Consider the following 13,349-nt stretch of genomic DNA (forward strand, 5'->3'; position numbering starts at 1 on the left):
AATTCTAAATTTGAAGAATAGAATTCACTTGTTTAATGTATTTTTGCCTGAGTAGGTAATGCCATTTTTTAAAGGAAGGCCTAAAGTTAAATGATTTTAGGCCATTTCTGAGGGAGTTTCAGGTTTTAGTATATGCAGAGAGATCTAAAGAAGGGAAAAAATAACTGGTTCAATGAAAGGAGAGAAAAATAAGGCCCCAAACTAAATGTGGAGGGAAAAACAGAAAAGGCGAGAGCTAAGAAAAATATGAAAAGAACATCTTTTGATTTGGTGTGCCTACAGTTCCACATATTTTTCTGCAAAGATAGGTCACCTGAGCTTTAGGCCTCTGAAAAACTGCCAATAACCACACTATGAAGGAGCCTGTTCCATCATCAGTTTTCCTTGGGGATAGCATGTATTACAAACCCAATCAGACAAATATTGGGTTTATATTCCCTTCAGCCCTTCAGGGGCATGAAGTTGATACAAGGAGAAAATTCTGGAATAGCTGTAGCCTCCACGAATAAATTAGAGTGAGAAGTGGTGGGGTTCGGATGTTCATTTTCCAGATATGAGATGAAGAATTTAATTAACCTGGGAGATGAAATGCTCAGGACAGGCAAATGATTCAGAGAGACCAAATTTCTCATTCAGCATTGCCCTCATTGCTTGTCATTGGTGTCTGATTTCAAGACAGATGTTTCATAGAGAAAATGTTATAAATCTTACTTTGGAAAATTATAGCCAAGTCAGAGTGAAATTCTATAGTGTATGGGTGGTCCAGTCCTTTGGGGTACTCCTTTCAGTTCTGTCTGCACAGCACACTCTCCTGTCCCTGGGTCTTTGCTTGAAACACATCCAATGCATGCCTCACTTCCCTTCCCCAACCTCGACCCCTCAACCGCCCCCATCTGTTTTTTTTTTTTTTTTGGCCTGCTCAACTCTTACTTTTTAGCCTCTGTGTAAGCACTGTCTTCCCAGAGAGGCAGCCTCTCCTGAGCCCTTGGCTGGAAGAGCCATACCCCAAATATCTCTTCTTTTGTAATCCATGCAGTATGCCCTGTCTACTTGTTTAATTCCATCTTCCTCCCTCTACTGGTCCATCCAGGCAGAACCTTGCTTTGTTCTTTTTGTTTCTGTTACACTCTCTCTTGTCCTAGCCTATAGTGCTCTGCAAACATCACTCGAATTGACCAAGCTCTCCCAGGAATAAGCATTACTTAAACATGTGGCTTTTATACTCTAACAAAGAAAAACCGCAGTTGCAGCAGTGGTTTCTGGTCAGACTGGGAATGTGCATTGGCCCAGACAACCTCCTTCCTAACTACGACCAGAGATTCTTCTCCCAGCTGTTCTGTGTTGGAAATTCTACTAAAGAGAATTTCGTGGCTGTACAAATGATACCATGCTAACAACAGAGAAATTGTTTTTTTTTTTCAATAATCATTTTTTAATAGACTTTATTTTTAAGAGCATTTTTAGGTTTACAGAAAAATTGTGCAGAAAGTAAAGACTTTCCACATATTCTACCTACCCCACTCCAGGATCCCCTATTTTAACATCTTGCATTAGTGTGGTACATTTGTTACAATCGATGGAACAATATTGATACATTATTATTAACAGATATCCGTAGTTTATATTAGGGTTCACTCTTGATGTTGCACAGTTCCATGGGTTTTGGCAAATGCATAATGTTATTTATCCATCATTAGAGTATTTACAGATTAATAGTTTCACCACCATGAAAATGCCCTGTACTCCCACTGACTCATCTCACCCCTTTCCCTCAGATCATGGTAATTACTAATCTTCTACTGCTGGCTCTATAGTTTTGCTTTTTCTAGAATGTTAAATATTTGGAATGATACATACTATAGCCTTTTCAGATTGGCTTCTTTCACTTAGCAACAGAGAAATTGTTTTAAAAGCCTCTTCCCATTGCATCTGCTCACAGCAAAGGCTGCGTGATGTGAATTAATGTCATTAGAAACCCATGTTGTCCTTGGGTGTTCCAAAAGCCTGTCATGGGAAAAACAGAGGTCATCGAAGAAGGGTGTGCCCTTCCTTTCAGAGTCTAGTTTGCTATTATTAGAGGAGAGAATAGGATTCACGAGGTTGCCAAACCTATCTGTTGCTGATTTCACCTCCTCGCCAGAGAAACTGGAGACTCACGTGAAGCTCCTCAAGGAGACTCTGCCTCCAAGTCACTGGCATCCTGTGGACTCAGGGGAGGGACTAATGACCTATGACTGAGAGGAGGGGCCTTAGGCATTGAGACTGCGTGACTCACAGGGAATGAACATTTCACTCATGCACATTCGGTGGGTGGTTCTGTTTTGCCTGATTTTTGCCCCGGGGCATGCCCGTATTTTTGAGAAGCTGATCCCAGCACCCATTCTTTTACCAGAGAGCTCGCGCCCTCTGGTGGTCAATGTGAAGTACAACAGCACAACAGATCTGTTTTACTTCAAGCAAGCCCTGTAGTGATGATGGACAGCAAAGGGTGGTGATTTTTGCCTAAACTATGAAAGTGGTCTGATGGCAAGTAGCTATACACTAATCCTTAAGTGTAAACCTAGTGTCTGTGGAGTGTCCGTGCCTGGTAAGCGTGAATTTTCAGCTGGAAAATGTCCCTCAATCATATTATGGTGTTTCTCAAATTTTAATATGCATAAAAAATCACCAGAGAAGTCTGATTAAATCTCAGATTCCTGGCCTCAGCTCCAGAGGTTCTAGTTCAGTAGGCATTGGATATGACCCAGGACTCTGTCCACTTAAAATGAGGCCTGGATGAGGCTGGCCTGTGTGGCCTGTTTTTTGAGAAAAGCTGGTCTAATGGCTAAGAGCGTGGGCTGGAACCAAGCTCAAGTAGTAGCAAGCTGCTACCCTCTCTGCCAGCAGCATGACAATGGGTAATATTCCTTAGCCGCTGGTGACCTCACCATCAGTAAAAAGGCAGTAACAACACCAAATCCATGGGTCCACTGTAGGAGAAAATGAGATCCTAATATAGAGAGCTTGGCACAGGGTCTGGTCATGGCAGGCACCCGGTATGTGCCAGCTCTTGCTGTTTGTAGTATGAATCTGAATTATCCATGGTATAGGGCCAGACAAGACTAGGGAAGCTCAGGTTTTCTGGACCAAACAAGCACTAAATCCTGGGCTCCAAGGTCTCCACAGCGAGGTGCTGCCACAGACAGAGCCCCTCACTCCTCGGGACAGCCAGTGGCTGCCGACCCCCTCAGATGTTTCTACATTGGAGGCCGCCGAGCCTGTTAACCGGCCTGGGCAGAAGAGCGCTCTGACTCTAAGACACTTACAGGTAGGGAAATTATTTTTTTAACATCTTTGTACCTGCAAGGCCAGATGGGCAATGCAACAGTTCAAGTTGGTAGCTCCCCCATATAATTGCATCTCCAGAACAACCTCTGCTTCCTCATCCATAAAGTGGGCTGATAATACTACTTTCCCCACACAGTTCTCAAGAACAAATGAGAGACAATGTGTGTAAAACCCTTCATTTGATGATTGACGCTAGTGATCCTTGGAAGCTATTGTTATCTTTCCCGTTCCTTCTGGTGTGAATGTACCCACTGTGTCCTTTTCAAAGACAGACACGGATCAGGAAAAGGGAAACAGATGGTACAGGTATGTAGTAAGATTTTAAAGTAGTATTTCTCAGTGTTTTAAAAAAATCCATGTTCCCCATAATAAATTTAAAAGTCATACCTTCTTATATACATATACAAGTTTAATATATAGTATATGTATTAAAAGTCATACTTTGTATATTAAAAGTCACACACATATGTATATACATATATACACACATATGGGAAATGTATATATGTGTGTGTGACTTTTTAATATACAAAATATGACTTTTAATACATGTAATTGTTTATATATATATATATATGTCTGTGCATATACATATAAAATTGTTATTTTTGGTTTCACCATGAGGCTACCAGTACTGGGGTTATAAGTTTAAAGCAATATAATCAATTTGCAAGTTATGAAGCAGTGTGGATTATCCCACTGATACACTTTAATCCATGTTAATTCTTTAATTTTTCATGTATTCTCAAGTTCCTCTGGCTTACAGAACTTAAGCGGAGCTTCCCCTATGAATGCTGTGATTCTGTCCTTTGCCTGAGAAACAAATCCATCCTCATCGTGTCAGTTTCTCAGCCTGACCACTAGAGGGAGCCACCCTGCAACGGGCGCGATCCACCCAACTCTGGGGAACAGCCGGATTTTGATCAGAGGCACACGCTGGAAGTTACCAGTAGCATATTTCAGATTTATTAAAAAACACATAGGTAACGAGTCAGAGCTTTGGCTAGGAATGGTTTGGAAAGGAACCGAAGGCATTATTCCTCAAAACATTCACAGTTGTGTGCTGGAGACACACAGAGAGCAGGGAAAAGTAAGTGCCTTAGAAGCATTTGCGGTGGACGATGGAGGGCCCGGCCTCGTCGTACTCCTGTTTGCTGATCCACATCTGCTGGAAGGTGGACAGAGAGGCCAGGATGGAGCCGCCGATCCAGACAGAGTATTTGCGCTCCGGGGGAGCAATGATCTGTTGGTCAAGGTGAGACAGAAGGGTCGTTAGTGCAGCAGGCCGACACCTGCGGGTTCGCCCACACCCACATCCCGGCTGTCGTTCCCTGTTCGGCGGGGACACGCTCGGCTGTTAGCTGACAAAAGGGTGTGAGAAGGCTGGAGATGTAGGGGTTGCTCAGGAAGCCCATTTGTTCTTCTGGCTTCCTTCATGCAATCTAGTCCAAAGCATTCATAACTCCCCTACCGCATTATTGAGCCAACTGAACACTGGCCCCAAATCCTACCATGGATTCTACTTGGGAACCATGACAATGCCTCTGATTTCCGTAAGCTCTATCTCAGAAGTCAGCATGACTCATGCTTTCTGCAGAAACAAACACCAGTGTTTCAAAGACGTTTTAATTGTGCCAGAACTTACTATGCAAGTATTATTACCACCTAATTAAGTCCCTGTGGCTCTCTGAAATTCTGCCTAGATGCGCTGTTTAACATTGAGGGACACAGGGTCCCCTGTGGGGATGAACTGTCCCCTGTGGTGGTGCCCTGTCCCCTGTGGTGGTGCCGTCTTAAACTGCACTGGCTGGTCCTTCCCTGTGCACAGGCCTGGCATGCAAGGGCATACTCCTGTTTCTTACAGAAATGAATGGTTTAGGCACAAAAAACAGTGAAAATTGTGGCTAAAGGGTTTAATTTCTGCTTATCCTCCAAGCTCTAGTTGAGCATTTATTTCTTAATACAAATAGCTGACATTTACTGAACACTATGTAGCAGGCCCTATGCTAAGCATTTTACATGTATCATCTCATTTACTTCTCGTAACCACCTTGAAAAGTAAGTACTAAATCACTCCCATACTATATACAAGGAAACAGCGGCTGACACAGATTTAAGTAACTGGCCCAGGTCATACTGGTGAAATCAGTGTCAGACCCAATATTCAAGCCTGAGTTCTCCTAGGTTTTTTTGTTTTGTTTTTCGTTTTTTTAAAAAAATAACCTTTTTATTTGGGGATAATTTTAGATTTTCAGAAAAGTTGCAAAGAACTCAGAGTTCCCATGGACCCCTCATCTAGTTTCATTTTCCCCTGATGTTATCATCTTACTCTCCCAGGTTTTTAATGGTTCTCTATACTTTCCCACCACACCAGGACCCAAAGTTTCACATTCATTTCTGTTCAAGAAACCAAGTTTGGAGAAGTAGGAACTGCCCAACTCTAGCTATAGCCTGTCTCTGTTATACACACTCAACTAAGTTGGCTACTCATGATCCCAGCAGCTGCCTTCATCCTCCTCCCTCCGGTGGGGAGTAAGAGGCAGTGAGAGCTGATCAGACAGGCATCCAAGAAACACAAACCCTTTGGAAAACAGTCTCTCTCTGCTCCCATCCTGAAGCCTTTTAAGGCAGCACTGTCCAAAGCCTATCGTGGAGGGATGAGAGCGAGCATGTTTCAGTCCAGCGCACTGGCTTATGTTAGCTGCATACCCTTCCCAAGAAAAGAAGCGAGTGCACATAACAGAGAACTTGCTTGAATACTTTTTGTGTGTGTGAACTGCACTAGAATTACACCTCTCCCTCTTTCTTGTGACACAGGTCAAAGGCTCCCAGCATGGCCTTCTGACTTCAGAGAGATAATAGCCTTTGAGGAGTCACGAGCCACATGTAGGTTTGCCTCTAAAGAACTATCTCCATTTAATCTCTGAGTTCCCTTGACTGGGTTGCAACACTCACACCATGTAGGGGCCCTGTGGCTCAGGGACTGAGCTTGGTTATCCTGGAGTCATTCTGTACTTTTGAGCATCTGTATCAAAAGGTGTGCCAGACAAAGAGATGAAGGTAGAATTCTAATCCGTGGCCACAGAGATGGGGTCACGTTTAGCAGTGGAAGAAGGGTATAAGCTACAGAATCTGCAGTGTTTAAACTGCTTCACAAAGAAGTCTGGCTCATCTGTATTTTTAAAAAATGTTCTACACGTGAGATGCGCTATTTTTGCAATGTGGAAGAAGAAAAAATGTATATTTTAAAGAGATATGAGCGCATGCAAAGCTCTGTTGACACTGATTGCAGCTGCTGAAAGTAGCTGATAGACTAGGATAAAAACAGATCAAATCTTGCATAAAATCATTCAGTTTTTCTTAAGAACTGTATTGACTTATATCCTGTACAGTACAGGATGGTAGATTTGTGCCCACTGCCTAGCCATAGAACCCACAAGTGCATGTGACCAAAATATGGTCTCTGAAGAGTCCTTCTCATGTGGTTATAGGGCTGACACTGCTGGTAGCCTTGCCACAGGGTCTGTCACTGAACAGTACCTTGATCTTCATGGTGCTGGGCGCAAGGGCCGTGATCTCCTTCTGCATCCGGTCAGCAATGCCGGGGTACATGGTGGTGCCCCCCGAGAGGACGTTGTTAGCATAGAGATCCTTCCTGATGTCAATGTCACACTTCATGATGCTGTTGTAGGTGGTTTCATGGATGCCCGCAGATTCCATCCCTGGAAAAGAGACACAGGCCAGGGTAAAACCCATGTTAGACACAGAAAACCAGACTTGAGCACCTAGATGATCTTATGCTGGACAGAGGCTGGGCAGGCATAATAATGTAGGAGCCACCTGCCTGGGAGACCAAAGGGCCGTGTTATCCTCCATGTCTTCCTGCCTACCATCTAATGAGAAGCTGCCCCGTCTCCAGAGTGGGGCTCCAACCTGATAGTACTGATTTTTTAATAGACTCACTATTATATGTGTTTTAAATAAGGGGCAAAGCCTCGGAGTCCCTGCAAAGGTCCCCCACCCTGAGCCAGTGCTGTGGCTATTGTTCAGAACTCTCCTAAGTCCCTCTTTGGCTGCTGCCTTGCGTCCACCCCTGCCCCCATCCTCTCCCTCAGCAAAGCTAAATGATGCTGAATCATCAGAAAAATGTTTCATTCTATTTAGACAAAGGCTTGTTTTGTTTTGTTTTTTTCCCAATCTTGATAATACTTTTTTATCTGGACTTTTTGTTAATTTCTGATGTGGATCTTTTGGAAAAAAACCTTTAGGCGGCCCTTCATCTTCTGCAGTGCTTTGATACAATAATAATGGTAATATAATAGTACCTAATTGTTAATTACTAGCAATTTCTAATAATTACTGAATGCTTGTGTTTGCCAGGCACTGGGCTAAGTGCTCTGTATTTGTCTCATGCTATTCTCAGAGCCATCCTATGACATAAGTACTCTTATAATCTTCATTTTATGCATGAGGAGACTGAGGTTTGGGAGGTTAAGTGACTTTCCCAAGATCAAGTAGAACTAAGACTTAAACCCAGGCTCACCCCTCCCAGATCCTGCCTCTGTAAACACCTATGCAAATTTGTCTCCCAAAGTCAACGCTAATGTAGGAACAGGTTCACTGTGGCTGCTCTTCTATTTTTCTCTGCCCTCACCATTCCCAAATTCTCAGCATTCAGCACGCCCTCCCCACCCATCCCAGTGGTTCCACTGTGTCCTAAGCACAGACAGTACTTAATTTTTTCACCACACGCCAAGAATGCTTTTGACTGGACTGCAACATAGATGGTGTTTTCCTAGAAAGAAGACTCCTCACCTCTCCTCACCTTGAAAATGTGACACTTTCCCTTGCCCTGGTTTGGAAATGCTTTTGGTCTTGGGGCTCCTGTCATTTGTCACCATGTGCAGAAGGGCTTGGTTCTGCACATGGCTGGCTGGATATGGAAGAATAGGGTGATTTCCCTTGTCAGGAAAGGAGCATTTGTTACCTACCGATGAAGGATGGCTGGAACAGGGTCTCCGGGCAGCGGAAGCGTTCATTTCCAATGGTGATCACCTGCCCATCAGGCAGCTCGTAGCTCTTCTCAAGGGAGGAGGAGGATGCGGCAGTGGCCATCTCATTTTCAAAGTCCAGAGCTACATAGCACAGTTTCTCCTTGATGTCCCGGACAATCTCACGCTCAGCTGTCAGTCAGATACAAACGTAATGGCAAACATTAGGGTCTACACAGGTGGTAAAGATCTACCTGCCCTACTTCAGCCTCTCTCTCAATACATGCTCCTTCCAAAAACACTGTCAGTTCAATAGTCTGCGACCCAAAATCCTTGATGGTAATTACACCGTAGGTCCACCAGAGAACCACCTCTGTTCCTAGTTGAGTGCCTCACACATAGTAGACCCTCAGTGTACACTGTCTGGACAATGCGTAACAGCTAGAGAAAGGCGCTGAGTAGGGAATCCTTTCGTGCCATAACTTTTTTTGCAGGATAACTAATCACCCTCCGTTTGTTGTATTGAATTTTCAGTTGATCAGGAAGTCTTATACTGAGTCAGCTCCTCAGGGGCCTCAGAGTTTTCAAAAAGCCTCAGAGATCGTGCTGCCTAGCCCAGGTATATTGCAGCTCACACCCTTTGCACATTTATCACCCTCCAGAAAGAGGTGGTACTGGCTCAGGACCAGACCTAGTCCAGAAGGTTCTAGCAGTACATATTGAAGGAGTTCTGGTCTCTGAAGACTTCTGGTCTCTAAAGTTCTAGGCTATTGATTACATCTGAGGCCCCGGGAATCTTTTGGAGGTATCTTGGGAGTCTTTGTGGGGAGCAGAGGAGGAATGGATTTAATTAACTCCATATGGCATATGGAGGCTTTACCATCATCAGGGCTCAAATTCAGAGCCTAGAATAAGCCTCAGGCACGTCTAGAAACCTAAACATGAAAAACACCAAATTGGTAAGGGGAGGACATCCGATGCTTCCAGCAACGCCTGCCACTGCCCTCTTGTGGAGGAAAACTGGGTGCGCCAGCTTGCTTAGCATCTGAAGACACGTGTGTCACTGTCTACTGGGTTCGTATTAATAACAGCTAACAATTATTGCATGTTTACTCTGTAGTGGGTACTCCACACGCATTATCTCATTTAATACCCATAACAATCCTGTGATATAGGATCCATTATTATTCCCATTTACAAATAAAGAGACTATGAATTAGCAAGGTTGGTTAACTTGTTCAAAGGTCACATAGCTAGTGAGTGGCACAGCTGGGACCCGAGTCCTGCCCAGATGTCTCCATGGTTGCCAATTATCTCGCCATGCCATCTTCAGTCTCTGCACAATCTTTAAAAAAAAATTTTAATGGAGGGGATTTAAAAATGTTCAAGTAATACAACTCTGACCAGCTCATAATACTAGACGACTATAACTGTTCTCCTCAAGGAAACAGTAGAGTCATTTTGCAATTCCACATAGCAAAAACAGCTGTGCTTTGCTCTGTGCATTAGAGTCAGGGCTTGCCGTTTGCAAGTCTTCATCCCATCTTCTCCTTCGATAGTCACTTGGTCCTGGAAGCTACTGTGAGCAACACGCTGCCCTACGCCCTCTCCCCTTGTCTCCCACAGGCCTCACCGGTGGTCACAAAGGAATAGCCACGCTCGGTCAGGATCTTCATGAGGTAGTCGGTGAGATCTCGGCCAGCCAGGTCCAGACGCATGATGGCGTGGGGCAGGGCATAGCCCTCATAGATGGGCACGTTGTGGGTGACGCCATCTCCAGAGTCCAGCACGATGCCTGGGGGACAGTTGGGGGTGACAGAAGTCGTCACGGTGGCTGGAGGGTGATCACTTGCTGTTTGAACAGAAGGAGCCTTGGGGGAGGGGGACTGTGTAAGCCTCTTAAGTGAAAGGAGGAAAGAGGGCATTTGATAGGAGAGATGAGGTGGGACAGGGCTTGGAAAAGATGAAAAAAGGAAGACCAGGAAGAAGGAAACTGTAGAAAAAGTCCTGCTAGAAATATGAAGTCAAGGGCTTATTTTGAAAGGTGGGAAGATCTTTTAGGGCTGGGATCAGCCCTGTCAGTTCTAACTCACCCCCAATCCATCACCCCCATGTGTCTATGACCACCAAATCCCGTCACTGCTGGTGCATTCGATCAAGCTCCCCATCCCTCCCAGCCACCTACCAGTTGTACGTCCAGAGGCGTAGAGGGACAGCACCGCCTGAATAGCCACGTACATGGCTGGGACATTGAAAGTCTCAAACATAATCTGCAAAGCAATCCAACGAGCTGCGTTAGTGCCTGTCTGGCAAAGAATGTTCAAGAGAGCACACCTTGTCGATGGATGCAGATGGACCTGCCTGGTTCTGGGCAGAGGAGACCAGGTGAAGGAGGGCCAAGGCAGCCCTGGTCACTTGAAGAGGAGAAAATATGAATGGACAGACCATCACCTCGGTGGCCTGACGGGATGGGGAGGGGAGGGGAAGGCAGTGTGCACAGTCTAAGACTTATTAACTGTATCAAAGCCAAAGAAAAAGAGAAGACAACATCCAGGTTTTGATTTCTCTGGCATAAAGAAAGAGACCTTTCAAACCTGAAGCTCAGATTGGTTGGGATTAGCCGCAGTTCTGTGATTCGTCAGAGGTTCCATTTAATCTGTTCTACTTTCGTATGTTGTTGCTGGGTCAATGTAGCCCTAGAACCTGAGGCCACTCTGGCTGCAGTGGGAGGGGTCCTGATTCCTGGAAGGCAGGAACTGTCTGCTGGTAACGGAGGACCAGGTACCAATGTTGTCACCCCAGCTCATGCAGTCCAGGGACAACATTAGAGCCAGAGCTCCTTCAGGTCACTCATGAGAAGTTTGTGCATCAGGAGATGTCCATGGGCTCTCATTTCTCCAGCCGCAAGACCCTCCCTGGTCTATTAACCAGAATGCCTGACATCGTTTGCTATAGAGTGATAATTCCCAGCCATTCTTCTACCTTCACAGGAGCAACAACTGTCATCAGAAATATCTCTTACTACGTGAAGTGATTCCCAGGCACACAGGTATTTCCCTGCAGAGAATAACTGTTAGTGTGTTGGTATAAGCACCAAGACCCCCTCCAAGCAAAAGGCTCTGTAGTTATTTATAATTCTCCATAGTTGAAAGATCATGGGTCAATTCTAGCCTCCGCCATTTTTTGCTGTGTGACCCTTGGGAAAATCACTTAATGTATCTCAGCCTTGATTTATTCATTTATATAATCAAGATAATAATAATTCCTGCTTCACATTGCTGGGATTTAAAGAAACAATACATATAAAATGCTGAGCCCAGTGCTTGACCATAGCAAGAGTGGAATTGACATTAGATGTCATTATTTAATAGCTCATCCAAACTGGAAATACCCTCTGTCTGGTGGAGTGGATGGTATTCTCCTGTAAGATCTTGAGCTTCAGACAAGTAACAATAATAACAATAACTATTATTTGTTGGATATTTATTACATCACGTACTATGATACACAGTCATTATTTTGCCTCCTTAATCTTCACATCAAAAACTTCGAAAAATAATGATACTAATAGCATTCCCAACTTACAGGCAAGGAAACTGAGGCTCTGAGAAATTAAGCGGATTTTTTAAGGTCACATAACTGATAAGTGACAGATCCAGTTTTCTGTCTGACTCCAGAACCAAAATTCCTACTGCATGTTATACTACATTTTGAAGTTTTTAACCTAACATGTCTCCTTTTCAATTAAATCTGTTAAATTTCCTCTTGCTCTTGGAGGCAATAGGGCTGGTTTCTGCAGGAAGGATGTGAGTGCTATCAAGATATTCCTGTTCTTGGGGACACCCAAGTTCCTGGGAGGTTCCCAGTCTGTTGGTGTACTGCTGGTTCGGGCCTTCTTTCTGCTGTCCTGCACACCCCTTTGTAACAGGACCTTCCCCAAACCCAAAAGTGCTGGGTGCTGGGTAGATATTTACCTGGGTCATTTTCTCCCGGTTGGCCTTAGGGTTCAGGGGTGCCTCAGTGAGCAGGGTCGGATGCTCTTCCGGGGCAACCCGAAGCTCATTGTAGAAAGAGTGGTGCCAGATCTAGCGAGTGGGAGACAGAGGAGAAACACAACGATGTCCAGTTGCAGGGGACTGTAGATCCCGATAAGGGATCAGAATGAATCCACTAAAACCAGGACCAAAGGAAACATTACAAGTACTCATATGTGTCCACAGTTTTACAGACACAGAGACTGAAGCTCAAAGAGTGGGAGTAACTTACACAAGGATTCACATCTAGTATGTGACTGAGCAAAAATCCCTAATCCAGGTCCATGAGGCAGGATGGTACAATGGTTAGTGGTACAGGCTCTGGGGTTAAATCTGGGTTCAAATCCCACTTCTTGGCTATGTGAGCTTTGGCAAGTTTTTAACCCTTCTCAGCTTCAGTCTCCCCATTGATAATAAGGGGATGAAAAGAATTAGTGTGTACCGCATTGGGTCTTTGTGTAAATTAAATAAGTTGACCCTAGAGTTAGTATTCAGCCCAATGGCTGGCCCAGAGTCAATGTTACTGTTATTCAACTGTATCTTCTTTGCTCTCTCTTTCCATTTAAGTTAATGTTGTGGGAAAATGCTTTCATTTCGTAAATAAATTGCCGCTTTTAATGCTTCTGGAGAAATTGCCCTTTGCAGTGTACGTGGAGAAGAGCACAGGTCTCCCTGTCTCTTGCCTCCACCACCCTCTTCGCTGTCTAGGGCTGGGAGAAGCTTCCTCTGTTGGCACACCCTGGACCTTCCATTCAGGGTCAGACATTTGGCCTTCATCTGTTTCCAAAAACGCTCGTGCCTACGTATAGGGTGTTTGTGTGAACGTACTTTGGACATAAGTACCTTAGTTTCATGGTTGAGCACCCTCTTTACTTCCTGGATGACAAAAAGAACAAATGATTGCAAAAGGGGCTAAATGAATTGATCTCTAAAAGCATGAAAATTCTCTACCAGTACTAGGAATATTAGATTCACCCAGACTTAAAACAAAACAAGA

At 44.4% G+C, this 13,349-nt stretch overlaps 1 protein-coding gene across 3 annotated transcripts in view; it reads right to left on the reverse strand.

The window, feature by feature from the left end:
- Positions 1-4,270: 4,270 nt before the first annotated feature.
- Positions 4,271-13,349, reverse strand: part of ACTA2 (actin, alpha 2, smooth muscle, aorta) — a 49,893-nt gene continuing 40,814 nt past the window's right edge. For all 3 annotated transcript variants that reach the window (XM_012659708.1, XM_012659707.1, XM_012659706.1), the window contains exons 4-9: positions 12,293-12,403; positions 10,504-10,588; positions 9,952-10,113; positions 8,319-8,510; positions 6,868-7,049; positions 4,271-4,570 (exon numbers count right to left, since the gene is read on the reverse strand). In XM_012659708.1, coding sequence (XP_012515162.1) covers positions 4,427-4,570; positions 6,868-7,049; positions 8,319-8,510; positions 9,952-10,113; positions 10,504-10,588; positions 12,293-12,403 — 876 coding nt within the window. In that variant the 3' untranslated portion in view covers positions 4,271-4,426. The remainder of the gene's footprint in view (positions 4,571-6,867; positions 7,050-8,318; positions 8,511-9,951; positions 10,114-10,503; positions 10,589-12,292; positions 12,404-13,349) is intronic.

The sequence above is a fragment of the Propithecus coquereli genome, unplaced genomic scaffold, assembly GCF_000956105.1.
Source record: "Propithecus coquereli isolate 6110/MARCELLA unplaced genomic scaffold, Pcoq_1.0 Scaffold63, whole genome shotgun sequence".
Taxonomy (NCBI): Eukaryota; Metazoa; Chordata; class Mammalia; order Primates; family Indriidae; genus Propithecus; species Propithecus coquereli.